General features: G+C 43.9%; 1 protein-coding gene across 7 annotated transcripts in view; it reads left to right on the top strand.

The window, feature by feature from the left end:
- The window catches only part of MAN1A2 (mannosidase alpha class 1A member 2), a 297,759-nt gene that overhangs the window by 147,765 nt on the left and 135,852 nt on the right, over positions 1–14,142 (top strand). For 6 of the 7 annotated variants that reach the window (XM_038396395.2, XM_038396413.2, XM_038396434.2 and 3 more), the window contains 2 exons: positions 1,018–1,136; positions 11,134–11,214. In XM_038396395.2, the coding sequence (XP_038252323.1) occupies positions 1,018–1,136; positions 11,134–11,214 (200 nt within the window). The remainder of the gene's footprint in view (positions 1–1,017; positions 1,137–11,133; positions 11,215–14,142) is intronic. The other variant, XM_038396404.2, reaches the window with a different exon arrangement.

The following is a 14,142-nucleotide window of genomic DNA, read 5'->3' as shown; positions in this document are numbered from 1 at the left end:
GCTAGTGTAGGACTGCTCCCATGCCCTAGTAGCTGTGACTGAACTGAGCGGCTCCTTTTTGAGCTCTGCTTCCTTGTTAGCATGCCCAGCAGGTGCCTTTGGGGCTTAGAATTGCTTGTTAACCCTTGATTCCCCACTGTGGGGCTTATACACGCAATCACAGACACCGAAACCTTGTCTCTCCTCTGAAGTGATTCAGAAAGGGGGAGGTAAAAAAAGATTGAATGTGTCTTTAAAAAATCACCTTAATCTAATTTGGGACAAGAAACACAAAAATGCTTTAATCGTAATTGTATAGTTGTTGCATAGCATCACTACAGGGTACTGATACATATCTGGAACCTTTACTGCATCTTAATGTAGTTTTTTTTGTCTGGAATATGACACAGTGATGGTAATTCACAGTTACCTTCAATAAGTAAGACATGCAATTAACTAACATCACTGTTTGCAAAATTGAGTGTAATTCCTCTGCTAAATGTCGGGATGTGCAAAGGATTACTACAGATACTGCTGTAGCTCACGAAAGCTTATGCTCAAATAAATTTGTTAGTTTCTAAGGTGCCACAATACTCCTTTTCTTTTTGCGGATACAGACTAACACAGCTGCTACTCTGAAACCTACAGATACTTGAAATTACAGATGATCTCTTAAGTAAAACACTTTCCCCAGTCCTGTCCAAGAATCCCCTAATAGGTATTTGAAGTTGAATGTCCTTACAGTCGTCGTGGCTCCCTGAGAGTGTGGTTGGTCATCTTCTGGTAAGGAAATCAGATAAGAATAGTCTTTTAAGTTTCACTCTCCCTTTTCCCCCAATACCCAAATGTGTGGCTTTCAGCAGTGCACCTAAGCGCCAGGGCCTTCATGCTGCTCCTAATTTCTTGACTGTGAGATTTCTTCCTGGTACTATCGCCTTGTCAAGATCTAAGACTACTTCAACTATTTATTTTTGCCTGTGACATTTTTTTTCCAGTGAAATAATCACTTCTAATAGAAATCTTATTTTTTGCTTGTAGGAAATTCGCAAATGGGTGCTACCATAGTAGATGCTTTGGATACTCTCTATATCATGGGACTTCATGATGAATTCAGAGAAGGACAAGACTGGATTGACAAAAACCTTGATTTTAGTGTGGTAAGTGGAACATCTTCTTGCATTTCACTGGTCCTTTTAAAGGTGTTTTGAGAAAACATACTGTAGTGATCCCAAGCGGGGGAGAAGTTGTTAAGTTGGAACTATGGTTGAGGATACAAAAAACATTTATTAGAAAGACCTGAAATTCAGGTTTATGGCTAAACTTCAAAGGACTTCCTTTTTATTTTTTGTGTTTTGAAAAGTGAAAATCTGTGGCCCCCCAACCAAGGATGTCTTTCTATTTAATGTGTTTAAAAGTTAGCGATTGTCAAAAGATGGATAATACTTAAATGTTCCATGAGAGATATTAGAACCTCTGCAGAAGTACAAAGTTATCCCCAATACAGATCAAATTATAAGCATGTTACAATAGCACCAGAGTATTCAGTTGTGGAAGGAGAAGGGGTTTTACTTTTAAAATTGTGGTGCATGAACTACTTACAATATTTCAGTCCAGTTGTTTATTACAAGTTTTTAAGGTATATACTCTGATGCACCCCAGAACAACAATCCGAAAACACAAAACAACGGTGACAAAACAATACACAAATGTAATAACCATGAACTGGTTAGGTTTAAACAAAACATAACAGTCCGAATAGCAGATATGTATCGATGGGTCCTGAATAGCAGCACACATCCAAAGGTATGTGCGTGTGTGCGCACACACACATGCACACAATTTCCTTCCCTTCTCCCCAAAAGTTCAGTGATACCTGGTTGGAGGCATCAAGTGACCTTGGGGCTGTAGGCTGATTCAGTTCACTGTGTGGGCACTCTTGCTGTGCTATAACTTCCCCAGTTGGCCACATGACACCATCTTACACAGAAAGAGCATCCTCTTCCCTGTCTGTTCCTCTTTCAGTAAACAGTATATTTTGCTGGTGAACAGTGCATTCTCCCTGTGGTAAATGCATTTGGCATGCTCCTTAGCCTGTAGCCCAGAAGATCATGCCAGAAGCATTCAAAATGCTTCAGATCCTCAGCTAACATACACTGCCTGTCCAAGATAGAATGCTTCGAGTCTCTTATGGATATGCTTGTTGAAACTCGTGTATTTCCTAATCACATCAGTTGTTTTCAAGGACAATACAGGAGTGGGATTATCCTTTTCTGTCATTATAAACAATTTGGACCTACTAGGTTGGCCGAAGAGCTGATAGAACATGGTACTTTCATGAGGCAAACTCTGAATATCATATAAAGCAGGACTTAATGCAAGGGTGTATCTCACTGGTTACTCTAATATGTAAGCTACATGTTACTTCAGAGTCTCATGCAGTCTTTCCACTATCCCATTTCCTTGGCATACACAGCAGATTTATAATGAAATGTACCAATTCTCATTAGAAAGCCTTCAAACTCTTTTGGTACGTGTGACTGGGTGTGCCTACCCTACACCAGCACCGAAGGAATTAACTATGCTTTGCAGGCTGAGGAAGCCCACCCCTATGACCCTGCTGGGCATGCTCAGCCTGGAGGCAGCATATAAAAGATAGCAGCCCAGCTCAGTCTGGGGAGGCTGCTGACAGGGAAGGACGGAGGCTGCGAGCTCCCTGCAGGGAGTTGCTACAAACCCTGACTACGGGACTACGGCTCACAGGGTGTCAGTATATTCTAGTGGTAGTCAATTATGTGACCTGCTACCTGGAGGCCGTCCACTACAGGCCAACATGGCCCCTGTCATAGCCTCAGAGCTTCTGAAAATTTTTGCTAAGGTCAGGATACCCAGAGAAATATTGACAGACGAGGGGACGAATGTCTCCTCCAAACTGATGGCTGAGTTATGTCGTCTATTAAACATCCACACTCTCAAGACATTGGTATACCATCCACAGACCGATGGCCTCGTAGAAAGATTTAACGGAACCCTCAAAACCATGCTTAGGAAGTTCGTGGACAATGACCCACAACACTGGGACAGGCTGCTCCCCTCACTACTGTTTGCAGTGCGTGAAGTCCCCCAGGCCTCGACAGGGTTCTCCCAGTTTGAGCTCCTTTATGGGAGGCAGCCGAGGACGATCCTAGACCTGCTCCAAGAGACTTGGGAGGAACAAGAGTCGAGGGTTCCAGGGTCAGCCCCATACATCTTGCAACTAATTGAGCATCTGCAGAAGCTTGGGGAGTTCGCCTAGAAGAACCTGCTTCAGGCCCAGCAAACCCAGGACTTCCAATACAGTCGGGGGGCCAAGATGCGGACCTTTGAGGCTGGGGAGAGGGTCTTGCTCCTGTTGCCATCATCAGAATCTAAACTCCTCACCAAATGACTGGGGCCATTTGAGATTGTTCAATGGGTATTATGAGGTCAGACTCCCTGGGCGACTAAAAGACCTCTGGGTCTACCATGTGAACGTCCTGAAGGCCTGGAAGGCCTACTGATCACCCCCTGCCCCCCAGAACCTGAATTGGGAGCAGTAACCAGTTGAGCCCCTGGCACAACACCAATCACATTGGGGAAGGACTTAAGCCCAGAGCAACAAGCAAGCCTACAGCGGCTGGTGCAAGACTTCCCCTCTGTTTTATCTTCTTGTCCAGAATGGATGAGTATTACCAGCCACCACATAGACATCATTCCCGGACAAAAGGTCCACAACCAACATCGCCTACTTCCCTGGAAAATGTGGGAAGTGGTCCAGAAGGAACTTGAGGCGATGTTAACCTTGGGAGTAGTGGAAGAATCCTGGAATGAATGGACAAGCCCCATAGTCCTGGTCCCAAAGCCTGATGAGACTATGAGGGTCTTTGTAGATTTTAGGGGGGTGAATGCCATTTCCTGCTTTGATGCCTACCTGATGTCATGGATGAATTGACTGCTGGAACAGCTGGGTAGTGCTAAGTTTCTGTCAACACTAGATTTGACCAATGGGTACTGGCAAATACCCCTGGCCCCGACTTCCTGGGAGAAGACACCACTCGGTCTATACCATTACTATACCTTTGGGTTACATGGGGCTGTGGCTAGGTTCCAGTGATTGATGGACCAACTGTTGCAGCCACACCAGCAGTATGTGGCAGCTTTTATTAATGATATTGTGGTCTATAGCACAAGTCGAGAGGAACACCTACAACATCTCACCGCGGTCCTCCAGGCCTTGAAGGAAGCAGCTCTCACAGCAATCCCTGCCAAGTGTCGCCTTGGGTGGAAAGAAGTGACCTACTTGGGATACACGGTGGGGGCGGGCCAACTCCACCCCCTGGTGGACAAGGTACAGGCACTGAAGGACTACCCCCACCCCTACAACAAGAAGAAAGTTAAGGAAGTTCCTGGGTTTGGCCGGATACCACTGACGGTTCGTGCCAGACTTTGCCACGATAGCCGCCCCCTCTCCTACCTCACAAAGAACTCCCGGCTATGGAATGTCCGGTGGTTGGAGGATTGTGAAAGGACCTTCCAGACCTTGAAAGAGCGACTCACCCACGAACCCGTCCTGTTCCAACCAGACTTCTCAAAACCTTTTATTTTAGAAACAAACGCCTCAGAAGTGGGACTAGGGGCCGTTGTTTTTCACACAACACACAGTCAACCTATGGAACTCCTTGCCAGAGGATGTTGTGAAGGCCAAGACTATAACAGGGTTCAAAAAAGAACTAGATAAATTAATGGAGGATAGCTCCACCAATGGCTATTAGTCAAGATGGGCAGGGATGGTGTCCCTAGCCTCTGTTTGCCAGAAGCTGGGAATGGAAGATAGGGGATGGATCGCTTGATGATTGCCTGTTCTGTTCCTTCCCTCTGAAGAAACTTGCATTGGCCGCTGTCGTAAGACAGGATACTGGGCTAGATGGACCTTTGGTCCAACCCACTATGGCTGTTCTTATGTTCTATCGCAGGAACGAGAAGGGGAGGAACACCCCGTGCTGTATCTAAGCTGGAAGCTATTTCTCTGAGAAGTCAAGTACTCCACCATTGAGAAGGATGCTCTAGTGGTAAAATGGGTGACAGAGGCTTAATGATATTGCCTACTGGGGAGCCCCTTTCATCTTATTACAGGCCATGCACCCCTACAATGGATCAACACCATGAAGGATTTGAACTCACGGATTATGAGATGTTACCTCGCCCTCCAACCCTACGAGTTCAGCATGTTACACCGCCCAGGTAGGGCCCACGCTAATGCAGACTTTTTCTTCTGGGCTGGTGTGGGGGACAATGGGGAAGGACCCCTGCCAGGTCCAGTCTTGAGAGGCAGGGTGTGTGATGGGGTATGCCTACCCCACACCGGTCCCTAAAGGGTTAATTATGCTTTGCAGGTTGAGGAAGCCCTGCCTCTCTGATCCTGCTGGGCATGCTCAGCCTGGAGGCAGCATGTATAAGGTAGCAGCCCAGCTCAGTCTGGGGAGGCTGCTGAAGGGGAAGGATGCAGGCTGTGAGCTTCCTGCAGCGAGTTGCTACAAACCCCGACTATAGGACTATGGCTCACAGAGTTCCTGACTGGAGACTCCAGGCTGCCCGATGAGCCCAGAGAAAGGACGGCACTGGTGGGAGCCCAGCCATTTAAGGACCCCAGAAACCCAGGGGACCTGGGAATTTTTGATGAGGGAGAAAGGGTAAGAAGCAGCCCAGGGGACTCGAACTCTTAGCTGGCAAGCGAACCAGGAGACTGGTCAGCGTGTTTTGGGAGGATCCCCACTGACTTGGTGGTGAGCACCCCCACTACTGCCAGGGCCCTGGGCTGGGGCTTGGAGTTGCAGGGAGGTCCCGAGTTTCCCTTACCCGGGATGCCACACCCCCGAGTGGCACCCCTCTTCCCCAATGGGTCAACTGGCCACATAATCTCACAGAGGTGGGCTACTTCACTGACTCTGGCCATTGGGCCACACTGCCCTACTCTAGTTATTAAGTAATACTACCCCATGTTACAGTAAAAGTCATTGGTGTAGGATCTGACCAACTGCAAAATCACCTCCACCATTCCATCTAACCCTACGTGACCAGACACTCTGTGATGGGGTGTGTCTACCCTGTGACAGTACATAAGATATCCTGTTATCTGAAACAAGGCTCTCTAGTAAGCCAAACGTAGCAAATAAAGTAGATAGGCAAGAAATGAGCTCCTCTGAGGTGCCTTGTGAAATTATGAATGCAAAGGCATAACATGAGTAATAGTCTGAAACAGTCAATGGGATGTAATCATACAGTGAAATCAGGGGGCCAGTAATATCCACTGCAATTCTCTGCTATGATCTGTCTATTACTACCAGTTTCAAAGGATCCGGAGGAACAGACGGTATATGCACTTTGTAGACAGAGCATGCCTTCAAACTATGCTCAATGTCTGTTTGTAACCTTGGCCACCAGCCATGACTACGCATAATATCCCCAAATTGACATTCCTGGGCTATCCTCTGCAGATGGCATGCAAACTATGTACATCATACATGCATACATCATGTCCTACATACATCACATACATCATACATCCCATGCATCATCACATGTATGTAGGACAATAATGGAACAACATTTGCAGCTGTACCTTTAACAATATAAAACTTTGCAGTCAACTTTATTATAGCTTTGTACAGCACAGAGCATACAGCTTTACCCACTGTCTGCAAGGCGTAAAAATCTCAAGCTTTTATAATCACTATCTGTAGTCAGTGTCCAGATTGTGAACTAACCCAGAGGAGAGAACATTAACTTCACACCCATATCAATCATGCACTTCATTAGTATACTGTTAATTTCTAACCCAAATTAATGGTGTTAAGTTTGCAAATGAATTGTAGCTCTGCAGTTTCTCTTTGAAGTCCGTTTTTGAAGGTTTTTTTTGTTGAAGGATGGCTACTTCAATCTCTCTGGACATTCAACAACAGATTTTAAAGTATTCTCCTACTGGCTTTTGTATGTTACCATTCCTGATTTCTGATTTGTGTCCATTTATTCTTTTACTTAAAGACTGTCTAGTTTGGCCACTGTACATGGCAGAGAGGCATTGCTGGCACATGATGACATATATGACATTAGTAGATGTGACTGTGAATGGCCCCCTGATGGTGTGGCTGATATGGTTGGGTCCTCTGATGGTGTTGCTAGAGTAGATATGGGGAGAGAGTAGGCAACAGGGTTTGTTACAGGGATTGGTTCCTGGGTTAGTGTTTCTGTGGTGTGGGGTGTAATTGCTGGTGAATATTTGCTTCAGGTTGGGGAGCTGTCTGTAAGCAAGGACTGGCCTACCTCCCAAGGTCTGTGAGAGTGAGGGATCATTTTCCAGGATAGGTTGTAGATGGTTGATGATGTGCTGGAGAGGTTTTAGCTGGGAGCTGTACATGATGGCCAGTGGTATTCTGTTATTTTCCTTGTTAGACCTGTCCTGTAGTAGGTGACTTCTGGGTACTTGTCTTGCTCTGTCAGTCTGTTTCCTCACTTCCCCAGGTGGGTATTGTAGTTGTAAGAATGCTTGATAAATATCTTGTAGGTGTTTGTCTCTGTCTGAAGGATTGGAGCAAATGCGGTTGTATCTTAGGGCTTGGCTGTAGACAATGGATCATGTGATGTGTCCTGGATGGAAGCCGAAGGCATGTAGGTAAGTATAGCGGTCGGTAGGTTTCCTGTATAGGGTGATGTTTTTGTGACCATCACTTATTTGCACCATAATGTCCAGGAAGTGGATCTCTTGTGTGGACTGGTCCAGGCTGAGGTTGATGGTGGGGTGGAAATTGTTGAAATCCAGGTGGAATTCTTCAAGTGCCTCCTTCCCATGGGTCCATATGATGACGATGTCATCAATGTAGTGCAAGTAGAGAAGGGGCGCTAGGGGGCGAGAGCCGAGGAAGCCTTGTTCTAAGTCAGCCATAAAAATGTTGGCATACTGTTGGGCCATGTGGGTACTCAAAGCAGTGCCGCTGACTTGAAGATATAAGTCGTCCCCAAATCTGAAACGGGTGAGGACAAAGTCACAAACCTCAGCCGCCAGGTGTGCCATGGCCTCATCAGGGATACTGTTCCTGACAACTTGTAGTCCATTCTCGTGTGGAATATTGGTGTAAAGAGCTTCTACATCCATGGTGGCTAGCATGGTGTTTTCAGGAAGATCACCAATGCATTGTAGTTTCCTCAGGAAGTCGGTGATGTCTCGAAGATAGCTAGGAGTGCTGGTAGTGTAGGGTCTGAGAGGAGAGTCCAAATAGCCAGATAATCCTGCTGTAAGAATGCCAATGCCTGAGATGATGGGGCATCTTGGATTCCCAGGTTTATGGATCTTGGGTAGCAGATAGAATCCCCTGGTCGGGGCTCTAGGGATGTGTCTGTGTAGATTTGTTCCCGTGCTATACCAAGGAGTTTCTTGAGTAGATGGTGTAGTTTCCTGTGGTACTCCTCACTGAGATCAGAGGATAGTGGCCTGTAGAATGTGATGTTGGAGAGTTGCCTGGCAGCCTCCTGTTCATAATCCAACCTGTTCATGATGGCCACAGCACCTCCTTTGTCAGCCCCTTTGATTATAATGTCAGAGTTGTTTCTGAGGCTGTGGATGGCGTTGCGTTCTGTACGGCTGAGGTTATGGGGCAAGTGATGCTGTTTGTTCACAATTTCAGCCTGTGCATGTCTGCGGAAGCACTCTATGTAGAAGTCCAGTTTGTCATTTCAACCGTGAGGAGGAGTCCACGCAGAATTCTTCTTCTTGTAGTGTTGTTGGAGGGTTCCTGTGGGTCAATGCGCTGTTCAGTGGTGTATTGAAAATATTCCTTGTGTCGGAGATGGCAAAAGTAGACTTCCAGATCACTGCAGAACTGTATCATGAGCGTGGAGGTGGTGGGTCAGAAAGAGAGTCCCCGAGATAGGGACTCTTCTGCCATGCTAATAGGGACTGGGAATGGCTAGGCTAGTAGCTAGTGAATAGGGATTGGGAGTGGCTGGCTCTCTACAAAAGCAGTTTTCCCTTTCTTGGTATGGACACCTTTTCATCAATTATTGGGAGTGGACCACATTCACCTTGACTGAATGGCCTTGTAAACACTGGTTCTCCACTTGTAAGGTAACTCTTCTCTTCATGTGCCAGTATATCTATGCCTGTATCTGTAATTTTCATGCATCTGAAGAAGTGGGTTTTTTACTCACGAAAGCTTATGCCCAAATAAAGCTGTTAGTCTTTAAGGTGCCACTGGACTCCTCATTGTTTTTGTGGATGCAGAATAACATGGCTGCCCCTCAGATATTTGATAGTATGGTACACTAGTACATGCAGTATATGAAATGCAAACCTGGATGGAGAAATGCGGTAAATATTATGCTGGCCACATACTAAATGCCAGGAGAACTCGTACGATGCAAATTCTAGAGGCTTTTTTGGAGAAGACATGAATGTCAATTAAAGATTTTGGGACAGGATATAAAGTCCCAGGCTCACCTGGCTAGTGGACTGAAGGATTGAGTAGGAGAAAGTGAGAGACAGGCTTGAACTCGAGTTGCAAATGGAAGTTAAAAGCCAAGTTTCTGTATCTTCACTGCTGTTTTAATTCAAGTTAGCGCCCCATGTTAGCTAACCCAAATTAAAAACAAAATTTATTTTGCAGTGTAGGCATATCTTTATTCAGTGTTCATGTATTCAATTTTTAATAATTTTAAAAATCTAGGAAATTCTCAGACAGAAACTAAATTAAGAAGGAATTAAGGTTGAGTGTGCATATCAGTAATACAAGGTTAAAAAAATTGCAGGAGGGTTGTAATTATCCCTAAAACAGGAAGTTCAGAAAGTTAAGCTTAAAAGATATCCAAATATGTTAAATTATGGAAATGCACAGTTAGGGCACCCAAACAATCTTAACTCTACTTTGTGACGCAACATGGTGTCCATTAAAGTGTGTTTAAAGATCAATTTAATGTTGGAATACAAATACTATTATTCACTGCAAATAAGATTATTCACTAATTATAATTGTATGGTTATTGCATGGATAGAATTGTTTGGGGATTATTGCAAGATCCTGTAAATTTTTACCTTTACATTACTGATATATACACTCAACCCTTACTCCATTTTAATGTAGTGATTTGGGAGAGGAGGGGATCTAAACAGGGATTTGTGAAGATGTCGCAAATGTCTTTTTGTGCTACATAAATCTACAGATGTTGCCATTTTCCTGCTACCCTTTAATCCTGAGCTTATCTGGCTGTCTTTTGACACCTTTTACCATGTCAGGGTTTTTTTTCCTCAGTGTTTTTCTTGCATGGGGGTGTTCAGTGAGGTGTGGGTTCTCCTTTGCCTACTTCTATGCTGGTGCCCATAAAATAACAATAGGAGGCAGGGAGAATGAGATATTTCATGATTTAGGACAGCAAGGATGAGCATGGCCTACCTTCCAGACCATTGGCTTAATTACCTTAAAAAAAATTTTAACTTCTAGGGCAAATATATTTTCATTGTGGATTTTTTTAAACTTAAATGTAATATGCATTAGGTATATATTTTAACATTGTGGTATATGAGAATATCATTAATACTGAAGTGATAAGATTTCTGTAATCAGCTAACATTGTCCCAGAATTCCCAGTTTGCCATATGTTTCTGTGCAGTTCTCACAGAAAACAAGAGTGAGTGGATGAACGGCAAGGATTTTCTCAGATAATTTAGGTCTAAAAATTATACATTGTACTCGGAACCCTGAAGTGAGATGGGACAGTTCCATTTTTAGGGGGCTGTCAAGTACCTATATTCTATTGATAATGAAAATGAATTATGGAGGCTCAAGGGAAAAGCGTAGGAGGAGGCACATAGGACAGTGTGAGTGGGCAGTAGGTGTGGATGCTGGCACTTCTGAAGGAATGTGGGAGAGGGATTCTGACCAGGAGGAGGGAGCTGCAGACAGGCTGTGGTGGCTGTTGTCGTGAAGATTTGCCAGGGGGTTGTTCTTGTGAATCCAAATATTGGCAAACTACAAGTCCTTTTGTGCATTTGGATTTGTATCTATGTCTACCCTAATGATAAGAGTTTCTTCTAATACCTTGATTGTTGTATAGAGGAGCTTTTTAAACATTTACTTTTTCCTCTCTTCCCAGAATTCAGAGGTGTCTGTTTTTGAGGTCAATATCCGCTTCATTGGTGGTCTTCTAGCAGCATATTACCTTTCAGGACAGGAGGTAAGGAAACCATAAGGAGGTGTGGACATTAGTAGTCCGTCAAATGAAAGCTGCACAATTGGAAGGTTTGAAGTTGTTGGCTTCACAGTATTTTTTTTAGCTAATATAATAAGTAGGTTGGGCTGTGTTACCCAATTCTACAGGGATCATGGAATCTCCATCTAAAGCTGATTACGGGACAGCAGGGATCGGCCTCCTTTGGCACATGGCCTGCCAGGATACGCCCCCTGGTGGGCCAGGCCAGTTTGTTTACCTGCCGCGTCCGCAGGTTCAGCCAATCGCAGCTCCCCCTGGCCGTGATTCGCCATTCCAGGCCAATGGGGGCTGCGAGAAGTGGCGGCCAGCACATCCCTCGGCCTGCGCCGCTTCCCATAGCCCCCATTGGCCTGGAGCGGTGAACCGCGGTCAGTGGGAGCTGTGATTGGCCAAACCTGTAGAGATGGTAGGTAAACAAACCGGCCCGGCCCGCCAAGGGCCTTACCCTGGTGGGCCACGTGCCAAAGGTTGCCAATCCCTGCTGTAGAGTATCTCCAGGCTAGCTAAAGACCCTATACCAGGACTTGGAAGCAGCCTGTGCCTTCTTCAGTTTGTTCTTTTTACAAAGGCTTTTTCAATTTCATTGTCAACAGAGTTGAAACTTCTTACACAAGTAGTCACCTCAGCCCTAGTTATCTAGTCATTAGACTCTAGTGCTTACAAATATCTTGTTTCAAGATGTTTCACCTCTCTCAAAAGAGAATTTTTCTTAGCCGCCACTTGTTCCTCAATGGACACAGGTACCTGAATGCAGAAACCCTTGACACTTTTCTCAGGTATCTTTTGTGTAGGGAGCCATAACCCTGCTACAACAATAGGCTAAGATTGAAGCACACTGGACCAAACTCATCCCACAAGTACAGTTCCCACTGAAGTCATTGTGAATTATGCTTGTTCTATATCAGGGCTACATTTAGACTTCTCTCTGTCTCTCTCCCCTCCTGCATGAGGATTGCTGGGGAAAACTTCTACTATATCCAGTTTTGGATTGGAAGGCCATCACCTCACCTTTATATAGCCTGCATGGTATCTTGAAATATAGGTTGAATACAGGGGACAGTATTCTTAGAATTGATTCAGCTTTTTACCTCTAACTCACAGGTATAAAACTTGCTCTGTCAGCAGTGGCTGAAAATTATTGCTCTCTGCTGACTTTTGGGGGGATTATATGCTGAATCTCATTCTGGTTCTTTGTTTTTAAAACAATAAATTTAGTGCTGGTGAATGATGCTGCACTGACAACTGTGGAGAATGAAGTTGTTTGTTTACCCGTGAAACAAAGTATTGGTGGCAGCAGTTTAACTACCTCTAAGTCCTAGTCTACAGTAGGAAAATGTGCCATGTTAGAAAATGTATTAACTAAATGTTTTCTAATATCTTGTTAACTAACAAGATTTTTCTCTTAGTTTGGACAAGGACAATTGTTATAATTAAAGAGGTGTTAGCTGGTTGTGTTTAACCCTGTGTAGGGGTCAACCCATATTTCTAAACATAGCTTGTTCCTGTCTACACTGAGTGCTAAGTTGTTTAACACAGTATGTTACTTAAAAGATATTAGCTAATACATTTTCATACAAGCTGGTTTTCTGAGTGTAGACATGGGATGGTAGTCTCCATGGTGTATTTCAGTTTTTAGAGACTATGCTGATAATTGCTCACAGGAGGAAAAATTAGCATCAACTCTGCTTGTTTTTGTGGTGGAGGAACCTGATCATGGAGTACTGTGGAAATTAAGAGTTTATATCTATTACCATCCCTTCTTCCAATCAGAGTTGTTCTACATTTACTCTTTGGTGTTACCAATGCAAATGTTGTACAATGGGAAAATAAGAAAAGAACACACGTGATTTACAGTGTCTTGTTTTGGCAGCTAGTTCCTTGGCTTAAAATTGTGCAGACTTGGACAATCCTTTGTTTATGCACAAAACTTTTATTAAGTACCTGTTTGGTGAATAATGGCCTATAATCTTTTGGGTAGCTGTATCTGTCATATCTGGATGCTTCCCAGGCTTTCTTGGGGGAGATACATGCAGAATTCTGCAGTATATAGCTTGAGGAGAGAGGGTTTTTTCAGTGCATCAGGCCAAATTCACTTTTCTGCTCTATCCCCTTTGTGCTGGGAGGATGGATGATTTTATGGTTAAGGCACAGAAACTGGGAATATGGACAGCTGGATTCTCTTCCCAGCTATGCAGTAGATTCCCTGTATGATCTTGGGAAAATTATTCAAGGCCTCCATTTTCCCCCACCAATAAAATGGAATTAATATGGATTATTCATAGATTTTAGGGCCGTTATGACCGTTTAGTCTGACCTACATAATACAGGATACAGAACTTCATCCATTGATTATTCATGAAGCCCATAACCTCAGGTAGAGCATATTTTCAATAATGTTTGTGAGGCACAGTTAGTATGGTGATAGTCATAATTGAAATGCCTAAATATAAATAAAATATTCAGCTGAACCGTCTCTGAAAGTTTGGACTTCAGTTTACTAAAATGGATCTTCAGATATTTTATATTGGGGTAACATTTGGGTGGGGAGAGATGAGTCTGGGATCTGAATAGCGAACTCTTACATGGAAAACAAAAGACTGGGTCATTTGTGGCAGTATGAAAACTTCCAGACCTTGAGGAAAATCTTTCACATTGTATCCTAAACTCTTTTGTATTATCCTGGGTAGCCTAGTTTTCTTTTGATTTTACTTTATAGTTGTGTTTTTATTATTTCATTAATTGACTCTTGTTTTAATTGTTATACATCAATTATATTGTTGTACAAGTGCTTTATTTCAGTGTGTTCATTTACGTTGACATCATTATTACCTAGAATTAGTTATGTAAAAGTGGTTACTGTTCTTTGAGCTTATCCTTTTCTTTTTAAAATAA

This window comes from Dermochelys coriacea, chromosome 1 (genome assembly GCF_009764565.3).
Source record: "Dermochelys coriacea isolate rDerCor1 chromosome 1, rDerCor1.pri.v4, whole genome shotgun sequence".
Lineage (NCBI taxonomy): Eukaryota > Metazoa > Chordata > Testudines > Dermochelyidae > Dermochelys > Dermochelys coriacea.
Note: the sequence above shows the minus strand (reverse complement) of the source record. Positions and strands in the feature narration are given on the sequence as shown.